The sequence below is a fragment of the Maylandia zebra genome, linkage group LG1, assembly GCF_041146795.1.
Source record: "Maylandia zebra isolate NMK-2024a linkage group LG1, Mzebra_GT3a, whole genome shotgun sequence".
Classification (NCBI taxonomy): domain Eukaryota; kingdom Metazoa; phylum Chordata; class Actinopteri; order Cichliformes; family Cichlidae; genus Maylandia; species Maylandia zebra.
In genome coordinates, this window is record NC_135167.1 from 26,673,907 (window position 1) to 26,692,747 (window position 18,841).

General features: G+C 40.9%; 2 protein-coding genes across 3 annotated transcripts; both read right to left on the bottom strand.

The window, feature by feature from the left end:
• Positions 1 to 659: 659 nt before the first annotated feature.
• On the bottom strand, positions 660 to 8,810 carry cyp27c1 (cytochrome P450, family 27, subfamily C, polypeptide 1). The gene is made up of 9 exons (XM_004543369.6): positions 8,339 to 8,810; positions 7,048 to 7,238; positions 6,534 to 6,733; positions 5,997 to 6,206; positions 5,263 to 5,426; positions 2,973 to 3,139; positions 2,780 to 2,858; positions 2,276 to 2,479; positions 660 to 1,393 (listed from the first exon to the last, which is right to left on the bottom strand). Exons 1-9 carry the CDS (start codon positions 8,627 to 8,629, stop codon positions 1,256 to 1,258), a joined length of 1,644 nt encoding a protein of 547 aa, XP_004543426.1. The 5' UTR covers positions 8,630 to 8,810; the 3' UTR covers positions 660 to 1,255.
• Positions 8,811 to 10,086: 1,276 nt separating this feature from the next.
• Positions 10,087 to 18,778, bottom strand: ercc3 (excision repair cross-complementation group 3). 2 transcript variants are annotated; one of them, XM_004543370.4, is made up of 15 exons: positions 18,590 to 18,778; positions 18,070 to 18,269; positions 17,704 to 17,940; positions 17,544 to 17,593; positions 17,323 to 17,458; positions 17,009 to 17,179; positions 16,458 to 16,662; positions 15,952 to 16,266; positions 15,630 to 15,814; positions 14,887 to 15,089; positions 14,710 to 14,806; positions 13,815 to 13,932; positions 13,613 to 13,731; positions 11,183 to 11,332; positions 10,087 to 10,835 (listed from the first exon to the last, which is right to left on the bottom strand). In XM_004543370.4, the coding sequence occupies exons 1-15, from the start codon at positions 18,615 to 18,617 to the stop codon at positions 10,698 to 10,700; spliced, it is 2,352 nt and encodes a 783-aa protein (XP_004543427.1). In that variant the 5' UTR covers positions 18,618 to 18,778; the 3' UTR covers positions 10,087 to 10,697. The 2 variants fall into 2 exon arrangements, with proteins under 2 accessions (XP_004543427.1, XP_076740063.1); XM_076883948.1 differs by having other exon boundaries at positions 18,712 to 18,742.
• Positions 18,779 to 18,841: the final 63 nt, after the last annotated feature.

Here is an 18,841-nt window from a genome sequence, read left to right on the forward strand (position 1 = left end):
ATGTGTGCAAACATGAATACATGGGTGTGGTATATAGAGTCATGTGAAGAGTCTAGTTATTAGTCATATCAGTCATTCATTGCAACCATGCAGCTTTTACATGTTCTTTACAAACTGCAGTGAAAAAGCTCAGTTTAATCATTTCTTGTTCTGTTTCTATAAATTAAAAGATAAAACTCTGAAGTGTCTGTATATTAAAATATTGCCCAAAACAACAACACTGTTTGTTGTAATAAATCATTTTATTGTTTCCCAGTTTCACTGGAACTACAAAACAAACAAAAAAAAATACAGAGGCAAAAAAGCAGATAAAAATTAAAGTGTTTTTTCTTCATTGCCGACCAGTGAGATTCTTCATGCTGACGCACGCAAACAACTTGCCTCTCTCCTTTCCAACTGTACTGTAACATACCTTTTTCCATCTCGAAAACAAACAAAAGAAGCAAATGCCAACAATAAAACATATGCGAGTGAGGACTTTCTCACAAATAGCAAACAAACCAAAGTCTAACCACATTCTTTGATCCAAACCCCTGAAAACGTAGGCAGTGGATTGATTAATGGAAAATGTGCACTTACATTCATTGCTTGTAGCTCATGAGATAATTCAACTAGTTGCCATGTTTTTTGTTTTTTGTTTTTAAAAGGTAATCTATTTTAAAACATTTCTTGTCTGTACTTCAGAGATATACAGTACACAGATTAAAGTCATGTAATGCCTTTTCGGTATATGAATGCACTTATTCACTAGAAATTAAAGCAAAAAAATAAAATAATCAAATAAAAAAATAATGATGCTAGTTTTAAAGGGAAAGAAATTAACAAAATTTGGTTCGTAACACAGTCTTTGAGTAAAGCTTGTTATAAACAGCTGCACTAACCTAGCTAAGCTAAGTCCATTCACAGCTGCCCTAGCTCAAACGCAGAGGAAACAGAATGTCTACATGCATTAATATTTGTGATCACATTATATGCATACATGCACAATAGTGTAAGAGGCTACAATCAGTTTCATTTTTCCATATTTAATTGAATCACAGAAGTAGTTACAATCAAAAAACAAAACAAAAAAGGGGATTTTCAGTCCATATGTTATTCTTACAGCTTATATTTGTCCTGGATTTGTGACCTAGTCGCTAATGAACACATTTCATTCCTGAGTAAAACCTCATTCTCAGCTCAGAATCTAAAATATAGGAGTGGAGAGTGTGTCTAAAAGCAGAGTGTTTAAAAACTTCCAACAGTACAGCGGATTTCACGGAGAAGAGAGTGCGTCCACTTCCCGGTCGATGAACTGCAGGTGGATGGGGGCACCGGGGCAAAGCAGGCCGTGGGTTTTGGCTTTGATGTCAGCAGTGAGAGGAGAAAGGCAGATGTGGAACTTCTGAATGAGCTGCACAGCGAGCAAAAAGACAAAGAACAGACATCAAAGTTAGCTTAATTCAGTAGTCACATTATCTAGCACACTTTTATGTAAAACCATAAAAATAAGAGGATAATCATTTAAATAAATAAATAAATAAATAAATAAATAAATAACAGGGAATATGAGGTGTGTGATATAGAGAAGTGAAGGATGAATCATCTTTCGACAAACTCCTCAGTAGATCTGAGGAAGCGGAGGTCAGACTGAATGATAATGCATTTTTTGTGCTCAATGATGATTCAAATTTTCCAGGAGTGTCTTGACAAAGCTTTGCATTATTCTGATTTTGCATCAGTAATTACTATTTGTGTTCATACTGTCTCAAGACACTTGGAAAATACAATATGGAGCAACAGTATGATACATTAATATTTGTAGTTTAGTTTCATTTCCCCCTGTGCTCTTGTCACAGCACGAGCCTGAGAGCAAGAGAGAAATGCTAACGACAGCTGGGTTTCTGTAGGTTTAAATAAATTACTTGTAAGATGTTTTTAGGATTATATAAAATGGCATTTAAGATATTTTCCATCCATATTGTACCTCCCAATTAAATTAACATTATTTTACAAAAATATATATTTTTATTATCAAAGAAGACAATACACAAGCTCACATGCTCACATAGGTGTGTTCAGCTAAGGTGATGAGGTTGCATTAGTGGTTATGGGATCTTTGTTTTGTTATTGGTTGCAGTACACATCTTTTTCCACTCAAAGCAAACGCTGAGGCCCGTCAGATTTTAGAGTCTTTGAAATCCTATCATATTCCAGACTTTTTAAAACCTTTTTGAGAACCCTGGACATTTTTTTTAAATGAAAGTGTAGCACCACAAGCAGAGTAATCTCTTACCCTTATGAGAGCTAAATGCATCTCCAACTCTGCAATTCTCCTCCCAATGCAGCTCCTGATGCCATAGCCAAAGGGAATGGAGCCAAAGTTGTCAACACGATCTGTGGTATCTTTCCGTATCCAGCGATCTGGTTGAAAGTCTAAAGGCTCCGAAAAGTTCTCTTCTTCCAGAGATGTGGAGTAGTGGCACAGGGCCAGCTGAGTCTATTAAAAAAAAAAAAAAAAAAAAAAGGAGAGAGGGAGAGAGAGAGAGAGAGAGAGAGAGAGAGAGAGAGAGAGAGAGAGAGAGAGAGAGAGAGAGAGAGAGAGAGAGAGAGAGAGAGAGAGAAAGAATGTTGGTTGTGTAATGAAAACAGCTGGGCTATTGTACATGGGTCCATACATGAGGGAGGAACAGAGAAATGCCTGAGTAATAGTGTATCATGTTACATCTGGTTTGACTATAATGTTTTAGCCAATTCTTATTGCCCGTGTCTGATGTGGAAATGTGACCATCACACTTACTCCTTTGGGGATGAAATATCCACCAACTACCAAGTCATCCTGGGTGATCCGTCCATTGCCTGGAAGAACTGGAAAGAGCCTGATCACAGTGTGGGACATACAAAGACTGTTATTCACACAAAGACTGAAAAGATTGCTATAATACTAATGTACACCAAAGTCTTGATCTAGGATAAACATAATACATACTGACCTGAGAGTCTCTTTGACCAGCCCTCTGATGAGCGGCAGGTTAGAGACGTCCTCGGCTGTGGCGACTGCTCCGGGTTCCAGGGTCTTTTTAATTTCTTTGTGGATTTGATGCTGTACATGAGGGTGTCGTGCTAACAGGTAGCAGGCCCATGACAGGGTAAAGGATGTCTAGAACAGAAAATGGTCAATTTAAATTTTAAAAATATGCTTACACATTGAGCATTTCATGAATATTGTACTGGTGTTTTTATATTTGTGACTATATCGTTTCTTTTCTTGATGCGCTGCAGCAGAGTTGACTGCAGTGCAAGCTGATATAAGAGTTTCTATAATGTTGAGTAAGTGCTGAGAAGCAGCAAGGGAATCTGAGGGAGAAGCGGCCCAATTCCAAATGCTGGGCAAATGCTCAAGGTCCCTCCACCAGCTGTGCTCCCAACAATTTTCTCCCATGTCTTACACCACTCACCCATCTGATCCATTCTTATCCCACTGTACCTTGATTAAATGACCTCAGTTGGCTTTGGCAAGGCATTTCAAACAATTACAGCAAGAAAAATGAAAATGTGGCTGAGATTATTACCATGTTGCACAAACAGAAATCCAATCCAAACAAGTTTAGCCTTGTACAACTTTTAACATTTCCATTGTGTTCTTGGCAAATCCTTCTGTTCATCTCACTTCACAATGGGCTCCTTCTGCTAATGCATTCCAGACTTCTTACATTTTTGCTTTCCATATTAGCAATGCAACTTGATTTTTTTCCTCCAGTTCATCCTTTATTGCCAAATCACTCTAATTACTCATGAGTTATCTGATCAGTTGGCCCGACTTCCTGTTTCCGACTTATATCCACTGACATTTTATTTCAGTGAGCTGGGCGGTTGACCAAATGATATGAAAATGTCATGCGTCACTTTTCCTAAATTTACATCTTTTCATTTGTTTAATGAGGGTCTTCCTTGTTGATCCAGCCCACTCCTTCTCCATCCACCCCCAGTGCATTTTTGACCTCAGCCCTGGTTTTGCCATAACTCTAAAGGCCAATCTAAGGTTAGTGTCTCCCTGTGGACCAACTAATATACCCTGCCATTCTTTTTCACTGTTGTTCCTTCCCACTGCTCTTGCATTCTCCCCCCTCCCTCTCCATTAGCACCCTCTTTCCATGCAACCAACATGCTCTTAATCAGCCCCAGCTGGCACAGACACTGGCAACTCCTCAGATGCAGCCTGAGAGGAATCATATGACAAAGGCTCCTCCAAGCAAAGTTTTCAAAAGGCTGAGGCCTCTCCCCCTTCCATTCCCTCCATCTTCCCCTTATTTTCCAACATCCATCTCACACCCTGATCCCTTGTATTCCTCAGTATTATGCCATCCACCCCATCACCCCCCCCCCCCCCCCCCCCCCCCCCCTTACTCCCACCCAGCCCCTTATTCTCCCCCTGGTCTCACCTCTGCCCACTCTGTGCTATAACTCTGGCTGTGGCTAATGTGACTTGACAGCTCTTGTGTGTACCAACTAAAGGCAAAATGCACCATGGGGTCAGGTAATGGCTGAGCTTAGTGCACCCCCTACCAGGACATGCCTGATTCAACAAGTTCACCAAAACACACACACACCCTTTTATCCCGTGGCCCCAAGCTCCACACAAAATACTCTACCCCGTTATTCTTATTAATATGACAGGACCCCAAACAAATTAGGCAATAACTAGGAACATGTGCACGAGGCGCGCATACAGTTGCAAATGCATGTACATCAACACTACTACAGCGAGGTAGAAAATCAGTGTAAAATGCCTCCTTCCTGTGTCCCAATTTCTGTATTCTTTAGCCTGCCAATAAAAGATTCATGTTACACACCCCCCCCATAGTGGTCCGTGGATGACATTAAACCCACAGCCTTAATTATTTGCAAGTGCATACAAAAAGTTTGAATGTTGAAACATGAACACAGATGTCTACCTTAGTTATTTTAAAAAAAAAAGAGAGAGAGAGAGACAAAAGGCCCCCTGTGCTGACTGAACAGACAGAGACAAATGACAAGAAACTAAATCTGAGTGAGAACGAGTTTGTCAGTGGGAAACTGTAACCCGCCCGATACACTACTCTGACCTGACGCTGGCACAGCTTCACAGGCATGGACATGGCGCCAGAAACACAACCTTTGAAACTCAACACTGACTCTGACACTCACACACACACACAGATGCAAACACACACACCTGCAACTCTTCACATACATCGAACCCTTCTCTGCACAATGTTTATCACAACACAGACACACACGCACCGTGTCGACCCCAGCCAGTAGCATCTCGGTTACGTTAGCGTAGATCTCCTCGACGCTCATCTCCCTGGTAATGAGCATGTGTGTGAGCAGTCCCCCCTTCACCTCCTCTCCCCGCTCCAGCTGGGCCTTGATCTCCGAGAGTCTCTTATTGACGTGAACAATGCCTGGGATTAACGAGGGGTAGAGAAGGTGATATGAATGGGGAAAAAAAAAAAAATGCGGGTCATCGTGAAGGAAGGTAGTGAAGGGAAAGCAAGAGAAAAAGGAGTAGGTTATGTAAGAGATGGACCTGCATACTCTCACTATCCAATGGTACAGCAGTGGAGATTTAAATGCAAATCAACATCAACATTCCCTTCTATTGAGCACTACCGGTTTCAAGCTCTACTACTTGGCGTTTTAATGAAAGCATTAGCCAAATAGGAAAGCTAAAAAAAAACTAGATCTTTCTAGAAGTTCTGGCATCAAGGCAGAACTTGATTAACAGCCTTTGTGGTCACTCTAAAAAGAAATTGAAGTCTTAGACAAGAGTACCACAAGTCTTAGCATAAATTAGGCCTGGATATACTTAGGAAATCTCTCCTTCCTGTGTTCCAGTATCCTTTTTATGTAGTAAGAAATTACTGGGTTACCATCTTCTGGACTAAAACACTGTCCAGGCAGTTCAGCAGAGCATACAAGTATGAAACTAATCTGTCTTCTTTGATCACAATTTCAAGCTATAAACCACTTACTGAATTTGAAAAGACCATCCCAGGACAGACAGAACTCCTCCCATGGTTTGGGGATAATGGGTCGGAGCCACTTGGGGATCGCTCCAGCATACATGGTCATCTTGAAGGAGCTGAACATGAGGTTCAGTGCAGCGATGTAGTCCTGGGTTTTCTGGGGAATATTATTTTCCAAACATCCTAGTCTGCATTCATACAAAATAGCAGCCACTCCTGTAAAAACGAAGGTAAGAGAGAGAGAATTTTACCAATCTAAGATGTTTAACACTGGCAACCATCAGTGGCTTTGACTTTTTAGTACAGGGCCATTTTAATAACTTTCTATCGAAAATTGGTGACTAAATTTTAGAGAAGTGAATAACGTGGTTCATATATTTCTCCCTTGGTTACCTCTTCATAGCAGTTTTTCTGTTATTTCAGTTTTTCTCATTGATTTTCTTTCCTGCCATCTACACTTCGCCTGCATTGAGCCACTTATAAATCCTTTTTGACCAACTGGTATTTGCTTCACAGCCAATAATCTACAGACTTGGTACCAACCTTCCATGGCATATTTAAAGAAGAGGTCATTCACATTGAGGACAGTTGCTCTATCCGGCTGCTGGGTGCGCAGACTGTACACCCTCTGGATGAGGTCGTCCACCACGCCGTTTACATCATCAGAGAAGACTGCAACATCACGTGGTCGCATGATGAGCTGCCTGAGCACGCTCCGCATCTTCAGCCAGTCTTCTCCCTCACTGGGAAACAAGATACAAAATGATAGTTAAAATTCCCTTGTATTCACTTATTTGAGTCATTCAGAGACATATTGGGGGGGGGGGGGGTTCTCAATTTGAATATTAAGGGATGTTGCTGTTGGAAAAACTGCAAGTTCTGATGCTTTTTGGATGCTAAAGTGGACTACTGAGTAGTAAACGGAAGTGTGAAATGAGGAGATAAATTAAGGGACGGGTAATGGAAATATAATCAACACATCTGCTCAGATCAAGGTATTATTTCCTGAGGTTGCCAAAACTCAAAACTCATGGTTTGAACACTGAAGGGGACTCACGCTGAGATGAGCCCAGTGGCCCGTCCTCTCATGTCTCTGTACTCCTTCCAGGAATCCATGTTAGCCCTCTGAGGGGCCACCCCCTCTGCCCTCAGCACCTGAGCCACCATGTCACGATCTGCAACGGAGACCACCAGCTGGGGCCCAAAACGAGACTTGAAGATCTTTCCATACTTCTTCCGGTGCTCCATCTAGAAAGCAACAGTGACAATCAGGATATCTAGAGATATTTGTAAATTACTTTACTAATAGATTTCAGCACTGAATTTATTTTACTGCTCTCCTGCCATAACGTAATGATAACTACTTCCTTATTTATTGTTCTGATTATTTTGAAGACCTTTTTTGTATAATAATGTTAATGTGTAACATTCAAATAATAAAAAAATAAAACCAAGTTGCAGATGCTATTGAAGAAGACTGCCAGTGTTCACATCAACTTAAAAAATGTTTTAATGATCTAAATTTAGAAACGATTACGTAACCTCGAGCATATTTCACTACAAACATTTAATCTATATAGACACATTAAGAAATGATGACCCTTTTGTACTCGTTGTACTCACGCTGGCAGGCGCTTATTGTGCCCAATTTGCATAGGCTACGTTTCAAAACGCTGTGTAAAAACTGCATATGCTGCATCTGAAAGACGACACTTAATTAAGCTTTCATTTATGCTGCCGCGGTTGTGCAGTTTGCGGAGGTATTCTGCCCACGGACATGCTCCCCTGAACTCCAAAATCACAGCTGCACGGCGCTGGACGTGGAGGACGCGGTGCCTCGGTGGATTGGTTGATAAGATTCTGTTTAACTTCAGCTCTTTGTGAGTTAAAACTATCCCATTACTTTTCTCTGGGTCCGGCCGATGGACCGACCGGTCGTGCCACACATTTTTTCAGACTGCCCCCATTTGCGGGCAGGCTCTCTCTTACGGTAGACGGACAGTCTGAAGGTGACCACGGACTGCCAATGGAATGCCAGCGCGCGTCCACTCGCGACCACGACTGAACCATAATTTACCCCCGATTATTTCAAACAAATGGGGGGCAAATTATGTTTGGCAATAAACGGGGGCGGGTTAGCTCATCACATCTCAGTAGGACGATTACAAAACTCTCGCCTTGTACCGGAAGGTCGACCAGTGTCCGGACTCCTGGTGCGCTACATTGCCATTTTACGCATAGGTGACAAATTTGGCTGAGCACTGAGAATACGAGGCCAAGACATTTTTTATTTATTTTTTAGCCTATGAAAAAAGAACAAAATGAAGCATAAGATTGAGCACCATTACCTGAATTTCATGGATTCTGCCAAACCCGTCCTTCCAAAAGAACTCGATCAAGTTGGACAGGGTGTTCGGTCCGGGCATGTCGTTCAGGGTCTTGATTTGAGTTTTCTCGCTGACCTCCTCCGGTTTGATCATCCTGTTGGGCATGGTCTCTTCTTCTGTTGCAGAGATCCCCAAAGCCTCGCTGGCTGCTGACTTGTGTAAGGAACGCACAACGTAGAACAGCTGCTTATTCAACTGGTCGCTCTGAAAGTTCTTCCAGCATATCTTCGTGAAATTATTGAAGACTGCCATTGTTGAGATGCTTTTTTCCGCCTTTGCGTGACCGAGAACTATGTGTGAGAAAAAAAATAAAAAAAAACTTTTGCAAAGTCTTTTTTTGTAACTTCACATCTGCAGAAAATGTACGCTCTTGGCTCGTGCAAACACAACACTCCCTGTGTGGTAGTGAAATGTTAGACAAGGACAGTATCGTGGATCGCTTTTAAATAGTTGCTTGTACAACCTCAGAAGAAGAGGATTGGACGATCGCCTCAAAAGAAGGGAGGGATAACTCTTTATTCGGAAATGGGCGCAGTACAACGTGCTAAAAGTTCGTTACATCACACCAATCAATCATCCTCTGTGACTGCGCACACCACCTTCCCTCCGAGCGCGTCACTCAGCCCCCCCACACACACACGCAAAATAATGTGATAGAAGCCACATGATTGCAGAAAATTCGTCTCAAATAAAGAATAAACCTCACGTACTGCTGATGTAAGCGCATGAGAGAGCCCCACAAATCATCAGCTGCTTACAAAAGTGTAAGCGCTTTGTGTTCAAGTCCAAAAGTTGTGTTTAAAACAAAGAAAAATATGAGAAACTTTAGATAACTTTGTGCAGACAGATTGCAAAAGTTGGACTTTACAGAGGCATGAGATTTATAGGCGTTTTTGCATTTGAACCCTGCAGGCAGGCTAAACCTTACAGCTGGTATATGAGTGCCAGGTGGCATTTGAGCAAATGGAAACATTTGATTAGTTCTCAGAAAATTTTAATGTTTAAAAACTTAGGAGCAACACTTATTAATGCAGACTGTCCCAGCAATCGCGCGAGTTTCAGAATGAAGGACATAAATCTGTAGGCTTAGTATCTTGATGTTATCTACATGTGTGATTAATGTACAACAGTCAGATGGCCCATCCTCAGTTTTCTCAAGAGACACGTGAATTCCAATCTATCTAATTACTTTTCACTCTCTCCAAGCCAATAAGCCTTGGGTCAGCGGAGGTCACAAAACAGCGATTAAGACCATGCCAAAAACACAGCCATTCAAGGCACACGTGTCCTGTGCTCCAGCAGAGGTTGGGTGGGCAGAGGTGGATATTTTCCCACAGTCGCTCCTTTTGCAGCTTAGACACTGCATCAGGCTCTAGATGTTCTTTTTGGAATATCTTCAAGTCACCAACAAAGAAAGAATTATCCCCCTCCTCTCCACGCCTGGCTTTTATCCAAATAGTTTTTTTTATTCCCTTTATTCATTCTCAGAAGAAATCATGGGGACATTGCTACACAATCATGAGTTAGTCCGATTAAATAATGTCTTCTGTAGCAAGTGGGTGCTATCGTGACCTTTAATTGCTGCCAGAAGAGTATTCACTAGATTTCTTTAGATTTATTGTCCTGCTTCGTTTTGTGACTTTGAGACTTTGTCTGTTGTCTGCTGTGTATATTACTGCTAGTCTAAGGAGAATAAAAGTCCAAAAATATTCATTTTACAAAACATATTTAATAACATTTTACAGAATTAACTGACATAAAACATATCTGTGTGGTTGGCTTTCAGGAGCAGCTTTATACACATTCTAGTCAACTTTACAAAAAGCTATGCTGTTAACCAGCATATGAGAATTAGCTACAAAATAACAAACGTGTCCTCATGCAGGTCAAGGCAGCATTAGTCAAATTTTTTACCATTAGATAACCTGTGTTATCCAACAGTAAATAAGATGGTTTATTCATTTAGATGCCAAAAGACTAAGAGCTGATCTTTTGCTGCTTACAAAGCTAATGTGATTTATATGTCATATGCAAGTAGCCATCCAATTTACAGACATCAAAAAGCTTTACCACTTAGTGACACATTATCCCTGATCATTGCTCCATTCAGACGCGATGGAGTTCAGCTGGGCTTCAAACCTGCTTGTTCGTGTGACTGCTTGGGTCTTGGGGGGGAAGCGAGTGCCTCGCTCATGTTATGGCCTGGCCCTAGACGGGTCGTAACACTGCTCTTTAATGCATACTTCAATGCCCCAGTTTTGTCTTACTGCCCATTACAGCACAGAACGTTTTTAGGTATCAAGGTGTCAAGCACGTAGATCTACTTTCTGAAGCGCTTGAACAGTGGATGAACGCTTTTGCCCGCTGCAAGGGCTTTGCTGCTTCTGCTCTGATATTCCATGTAGATGGTGTCATCTGCTCCGGACATGGAGCTCATGGTGCCGGTTCGCCTTGAGAACTGATCAGGAAACAGAGAAAGAAGAAGTGAGAGTAATCAAATGTACAAAATACGCAAGTTACCAACAGCAGGGGTGGGGAGCACAGAGTAACTCATGACATAGTGCAAAAAATAAATAAATAAATAATAATAATAATGACAAAGATATTATTGTACAGCAAATCGGTGAGCATTACAGCAATACAACAATATTTGTGTAGGGAAGAGGGGGTGGTGAACTTTCATTAACCTTCATTTGGTAGGCCCATAAGGAGTGATTTCAAAGAGACTCTGCAGTGTCAATATTTTGTTGACCCTCCAAACATCCTTTCTCTACAAATGTCTTAACAGCTGGTGAAATTCCTCACCTGAGGTCGTGCGCCCACCTCCCCTGCCACCACCTCCTCCTCGGCATCTATGTCAGAAGCAGCGAGGACCTTCTGAAGCAGCTGCTGTTGCTCATCTCTGGTGGAGAACATCAAGTCCTCTTCCTCCATACCTGCCAGCTTTGTGATTACCTGTCAAAGTCAGAGAAAGTCAGGAGAGAATGGAGCCAGCTAAGAAGAGGAGGATGTCCTCCCCTGTGTGGGAACATTTTGATCTTATTCCTCCCAACAAGGTATGCAAATTTCTACAGAAGATGTATTTTCATAATACTGATGGTGCAATACAATTTATGTTAAGCTGTCTTTACTTTTGTTCAAGGTGAAGTGTTTGCTATGTGCCAGGGAGCTGGGATATAACAACAACACCTCATCCATGCTCAGGCACTACAGAGCTTTGCATGAGAATAAGGGGAACACCGATTGTGGAGCAAGACCAGGTGAGCCATCAAATGCAATGATAATATAGCATGCAGTAATGTTACTAAATGATTTAACAATATTATACAACTGTAATAAGTTGTACGTGTGTGATATTTATATTTGTGCTTTGTCTTTGTTCTCCTGAGGAAAGACAATAATCTCAAATAGATGAAGACCTGGTTAGCATGGTGATCGAGGACTCCCAGCCATTTAGCATTGTGGAGGACAAAGGATTTAAAAGATTTGTTAAATCATTAAATCCTAGCTATGTTCTCCCCACTAAAAAGGTCATAAAAGCAGTGAAAATTTTGTTTTTACTGAATAAAATGTGAACAGGCAGGACTGAGGCCTCAGTCTGTAGCTGTCCATACCTCAACGTTACAAAAGCACAACCACACCTCACCTCTCATATTTTTACGTCCAGTCGATGTCCTACTAGAGCAAATGAAGCTTCAAGACGCTTTGCACTGGGGTGAACCAATTGGATGAAAAGCTTCAGTGCTTCATGAAGCTTCATCTGCCCATCACTAGTGATAACAGTTAAGGGACTGATTTTCCACTTTACTGTGAACCTTTCAGCTGCTGTAAGACTTTGCAGGCACTTTGTTATTCAAATACAATTCAATGAATGTGCCTCTACAGTCAGAGAAGTAGTCTTTTCTCTTGTTCTATCTTTGTTTTGTCCATGTAAACCAGGGGTGGGCAATTCCAGGTCTCGAGGGCCGGTGTCCTGCAGGTTTTAGATCTCACCTTGGGTCATCACACCTGAATCACATGATTAGTTCGTTACCAGGCCTCTGGAGAACTTCAGGATATGTTGATGAGCCATTTAAATCAGCTGTGTTGGTTCAAAGACACATCTAAAACCTGCAGGGACACCGGCCCTCGAGGCCTGGAGTTGCCCACCCCTGATGTAAACAAACCTACGCATGACTGCTGCCAGAATTGCTTAAAGGTCTTGATTTTCAGTGTGTGTCTTGGAATTCTTCTCACAACACATGCCACCAGACAGACGGGAAACAATGAAACCAAATTCTTTAAAAATTCTTCTATGACAAAACAAAATGAAACTGGGACATTCAGATTTTGTTCCATAAGTCAAAAGTCTTCATTCATATAAGTTTAACTGTACAATACTCAAATGAGAATTTCCACTTTGCAATATTCAGTCAGATAACAGTTTACATCCATTTTTGTTCAGACTAGACCATGATATCATGATTTTGTCTCCTTAAACTGGATAAGCAGGAGAAAATGGTTGGATAAGGGGATATTTGTGCCGAAGTTTGTTAAAATGGTCAAAATAGAATCCATGAAATGTTTAGCAAATGTGTTTTCTGACGCCACACAAATTATGTTAACCACAAAATTCTTTGAGATGTTCAAGAGACAGGGATGGACGTACCCTAATGGACCCTCTCACAATCGGGTGGCTTTCCTATGTTTTGTTAGGCATAGCAGCTTTTTAGAAGACATCATGATTCATTCAATATTTATTTATTTTTTAGCAGCCATTTATGAATGCCGTTCCCCATAAGCCCCAGGTCTTTGAAGGCCGTGGCTTAAGAGGATAGAGAAGAGTGATCACTTAAGAAGGTTTTAGCAGGTTAAGTCTTTCAGTGAGACGGTGGTAAAATCAAATTACAGGGATTTAAACACTTAACTACTTATTCGTGAGAGCTGTAGTTTTGACTATGCTTGGTCAAAGAATTCAAATTGATATCAGGATATGGAAATAAAAGTCAAGGCTTAATATATTTCAGAAACAGTTGGACTCACTAGATTCAGGAATTGGGTTTTTAAAGGTTAAGTGGCATAAACATTTACCAGCTGTGAGCGCTCATCCTCGCTGTAAACTATCCTTCAAGCTATAACAGTAAACTTCAACAGGAATGGGTCATGACCTTCATGAAAGAAATGTGCACTATGACCATGGTTATAATTAATTATGCACAAATCATATGAGACCGTGTTAAGAAGTTAACAGCACACCTTAAAGCTGTATCCCTGGTCCACGAGAAACCTCTGCCTCTTGGTGGAGTAAGCCATTTCCTGGGTATCCTGGGACACCAGTGAATAGAAGTATGCATTGTACTCTTCTGCCACCATTCCTAAAACGGCAGACAGGGACATTGAAATAAGTGATTTTGCTCACAGACACCAGAAGACAAAATGGTTAGATAAGCAAACAGACCTTTTTTGGCTCTTAAGACTCTCCCAAGTCTCTGGGCCTCCTGTCTGCGTGATCCACCGTGGGACGAGATCTGGATCAGCACATTTGCTTCTGGCAAGTCAAATGAAGTGTCTCCAACCTGCAGAAGAATTCGCAAACGTGCAATTTCACCACGCTGTCACAGTACCAGCATGCATTTACTGTGTAATAAAAGGCAAATGTGAATTATGTGTCAAAATACTTTTTGTAGCTATTGTTCTTACATATCGTATGGAGAGAAGATTACTGATTATTGCCTTCCTCAGGTAATTACCATTACCCAAGCTTCCAAATGTTTATACGATTGGTTTTAAAAATTGGCAAAATTTTTTGAAAAACCGATTTACTACTTTTGAAGCTCAAGCACACTTGGCTTATGCAGTAGGACAATAATTCCAAACACACCAGCAGGTCCACCTCTGAGTGGGTCAAACAAACAAAAAAAAGCAAAATGAAGATTTTAAAGTGGCCTAGTCAAAATCCTAACTGAAATCCTATTGAGATGCTTTGGCAAGACCTTAAACAGGCATTCATACTCAAAAGCCCTCCAGTGTGACTGAATTAAAACAATTCTGTGGGACAAAATCCTCCATGTGAAATATTCGTTGCCAGTTATCGCAAATGCTTAATTGCAATTTTTGGTGCCAAGGGTGGCAAAACCAGTTATTAGATTTAGAGGGTAATTACCTTGCCCTGTGTAAAAAAGTAAGACAGCTTTCCTTCCTTTAATAAACAAAATCTTAACTCAAAAACTGCATTTTGTATTTACTCAAGTAACTTTTATCTGATATTAAAATTTGCTTAATAATCTGAAACATGTAAGAAACCAGTAAGGGGGCAAATGCTTTTTCACAGCCCTGTAGACTGACTGGTTTACCTTTGAGATGAAAATGGTGTTGATCTTGGGGTTGTGTTTGAAGTTCTGTAAAATCTGCATTCGCTCCCCCTGAGAGGTCGGACCATAGATGTAAGGCCTTGGGGAGAAAGTGAAAATTTGTTAAAACAATTGCAACCTGAAACACAGAAGGAGCTTCTCTTTTTGTCAGTAACTTACTTGTTGAGACGAATGGCATATTCTTTCAAGGCAAACACGTTATCAGCAAACACAATGATTTTGTCATTCCGTCGCTCATGGAAGCGAATGAGAAACTGACACGCACGGAACTTATTGGGGTTCATCGTGTAAAGCAGGATCCGCTTCTTTGTCTTAATGGCAACGTACTCTCTGTAAAACTCCGGAGACATCGGGCACCACACCTGAAGAACAGGCATGCCAGTCACACTGATGATGATACTCAAAGCATACTGTAATATGAATACAGTTAAAAGGCTTTGCTTTTACATTTGAAGCTGCCCTAACACATTTAGTTTTGAATTTGACAAGTGACATCATAATCAACAGTGACAACTAACATCAATCAATGTGCGGGGGAATAGATGTGCAAATTTGCACATCTTGAGCACATCATAAAGTTGCAATATAATTAAATACGAAAAAGACACAATTGTTACCATCTTAAATTGAACTTTACCAGAAAAAATAGTTTTATTAGTTTGTATGATGAAATGATTTATTAATTACTTTAGATTTTTTTGCTTTATCAGTTACATAATGACAATTAAAATTAATTTTGAATTACATCGGCCAGTTCTAGACCAGAACCACAATGTATATGTCCATAATATCGCATTACGGATTCATCTATAAAGTGAATGCAGAAAAAAAAAAGCTGCTTATTTATTAAATCTATTTTATAATCTAATATCTTATTTCTACTGTTATACTGCAAGACTCACCTCTGCACACTGGACTTTAGCAATGTAGCCATTGTTCTGCAGTTCCATCCAGTTGGCCTCGTATAGCTTTGGTCCAATTAGGAAATTGAGGTCCACAATCTTATCATCCTCTCTGACCAATGTGGCAGTGAGGCCAAGTTTGCAGTGGGCCTGGACTATAGTCAGGACACGACGAAACATCCTTGCTACAGGCAAAGAAAGTTTTAAGTTAGGATGGAGACTAATCGCGCCAAAATATTCTGTCTGGTTTACTGCATGTAAAAGAAATACTTATAAATATACGGATATATTTAGGATAACACAAAAACCAAAAACAACTCACCAGGGATAGTGTGAACTTCATCCAGTATGATGAGACCCCACTCTTGGCTCCGCATCCACTCCATGACCCTTTCAGCTTCCCAGGAGCGCTTGGTGGTGTGACCCAGCATGGAGTAGGTGCTGATGGCCACCGAGCAACCTATAGGCTTGTCCTTCGCATCAGAAGTGAAGCGGCAGATCTGAGAGTCGTCAATAGTGGACCACATCTTGAACTGGGACTTCCACTGCTCCACAGATACAGAGGAATTACCCAGCACCAGGCAGCGTTTGCGCACCGTGCAGGCCGCTGTCACCCCGACCAGGGATTTACCCGCTCCTGTAAAACAAAGATAGGATAAACATTATTGAGACACACGAGTGTCTTACACATAGGTTTGATGAAATGAAAAGATAGTCTCAAGTGTCTTTTAGAGTATACTACAACGCTGGAATAAAAATTTGTGTCTTTATATATATATTATACTAAACATTCTGTCCTTTATGACAACAGTAAATCCACTGTCTCACCACATGGCAGCACAATGACTCCTGAGCGGGCGCGACCGTTTCCAAACATTTTGCGTAGACTCTTTTCCTGATAGGGCCTCAACACAGCCGTGGGCTTAAGGTCTATGTTGATGTCGGGGTTGACTGTGTCATTGCGGAAGTCGTACTCTGCCAGGAGGGGGTACTCCAGCTGAATACAACGCTTCTGCAGCTCTTCAATCATCTCCTGCACCACAATAAAAAAAAAAAAAGAACAGAGTAGAGTTTAGTGTGGGGATTTAAAATATTTCATTGGCTTTTTAAAGAAATGATCATACTTTGTTAAAATGAAGTCATGAAACATAAGCTTTTATTGATCAAGGGAAAAGCAGTTCCCAAACTTCACCCAGTTTTATAACCTAATAATTGACTTACTTCTGATGATTTGGGGACCAATAGCAAAAATTTAAACACCAACACTGTTGCAAGAAAATACGTTTAAATCTGTATGTTTAAAAGCTTTAAATATGGGCCGGCAATAATATTAAGTATGTGGCAGCGTTACAGGGGGAAAAAAATAATCAGGTATGCACCTGGCGAATTTCAAAGGACACAGTCTGAGTCTCCTCTTCCTCCTCTTCTTCTTTATCCATCTGCTCATAGTAGCTGAAGATGTCCTCAGGGACCTGCTGGGTTGAGGTTTCCCCATCACTGGGCTGCTGTGAGCTGGAAGTGCCTTCTTTTTCTTGAACAGACTTAGAAATCTGTCAGAAAGAGGAACTATTTAAATATGTGATTGATCAGAGAAACTTTTCTTTATTAAACATATGAATACAAAAGAACAGTCTTTTTTATTAGTGCTATTTTACACATTAGTTTGAGCTTAAAAAAATGTTCATTTGCACACCGCTGACTTGCTGTGGATGACTTCAGTAATAAGCTCAGCATCTGTTCCATCTGCAGCGCGGAGACGACATTCACGGATCACATTGTCTTGCAGAAGTCGCTGGATCACATCAGGGAAGGCACTCTCAACAAAATACCTGAGCATGGATTGTAATCGGAGTTTATGAAAAGTGCTAAGAGTGCTACTGATGCAAAGCGTGAAGAAACCATTTTTAAAATTACCTATTGTGCTTGAGCACCAGCTTGACTTTGCCGTAGCTCACTGTGCAGAGCTGAGAAGAAGAGAGAGATCAGATTTGCATATCACGACAAAAAACAGTGCTTTCAGCAATGTTCAGTCTTTGGCAGTATTCCTCAAAACACCAAATACTCCCAGTAAGACCTTTATGAATTGCACGATTCCATCAGGTACAGATGTCTTGCTGAGCTTCTGCAGATACTCCACAATATCAGAGGTCTGGAGCCCCACACTGACAGCTGCATATAAGGAGTAGGCAGTTAGCTTGTACTCATGGATATGGTTAGGTCTGCATACTGGCTCTGCAATGGCCACCAAGAAATCCTGGGCATATTTATACACTGGAGAAAAAGCTTCCAGAAAGATGTGTCCATCTGGAGCCTGCAGGAGAGAAAGGAAACAGAAAAAACAACATAAGAGAGAAGTACATACATCTCCCACATAAAAGTGGAAGGACACCAAAGCTTTTTAAATTTAAGTGAGGAAATCAACAACCCAAGCACATCTTACCACCCAGAGTGGACGTGAGGAGTGATCATTTTTTAACAGCATCTGAGCACGGTAATCTTTGGCTCCATATTCATCTAGTTTTGTACTAGACTCGTCCACTTGTTTTCCTGCAGCAGCAGGTATGGCCTCTTGAGACTCGCTCCCCACCGCCTCTTCTTCATCATCTTCTTCCTCATAGAAACGCTTCTTGGACTTTTTTTCTGATTCACAAAGGATACAAACATGAGTATGCAACTATTCATAGGCATAAAAAAAGGTTCACAAACGATCAGGCTGAAACAGGGATGAATGTAACGATATGAGAACTGAGGCAGAAAGTGTGGCTGCAGACGTGCTAATGTCCTAGCTTCTACATCCTTGATCTAATGGTCTTTATCTGGAACTGTTAACCTTTACAAAAGCACAGAATAATTACTGGAAATGTTCAGAGTCCAAGAAGAAAAGTACAATGCTTCTTATCACTTAGTTAGCTAGCTTAATGGCTAATTATATAGGTCAAAACACAGGATTAGCAACGTACCCCGGTCTCCTTTGTCCTTTTTACCCATTTTAACCGCTTTTAAATGGGTAATAGCTCAAACTAAGCCCGATATGACTGCATAACAACCAAATATCCTCCCGAAATTTCTAAGACAAACTGACCGGTGTGGGTCAGGCTGCTGGTGTTGCGCGTCAAAACTCCTGCAGAAAACACTTCCGGTTTGAAATGTCAAAATAAAATCCTCTTCGTATCCTCTTCGTACAGTTAAAAAAACAACTTGAGAAATTAACT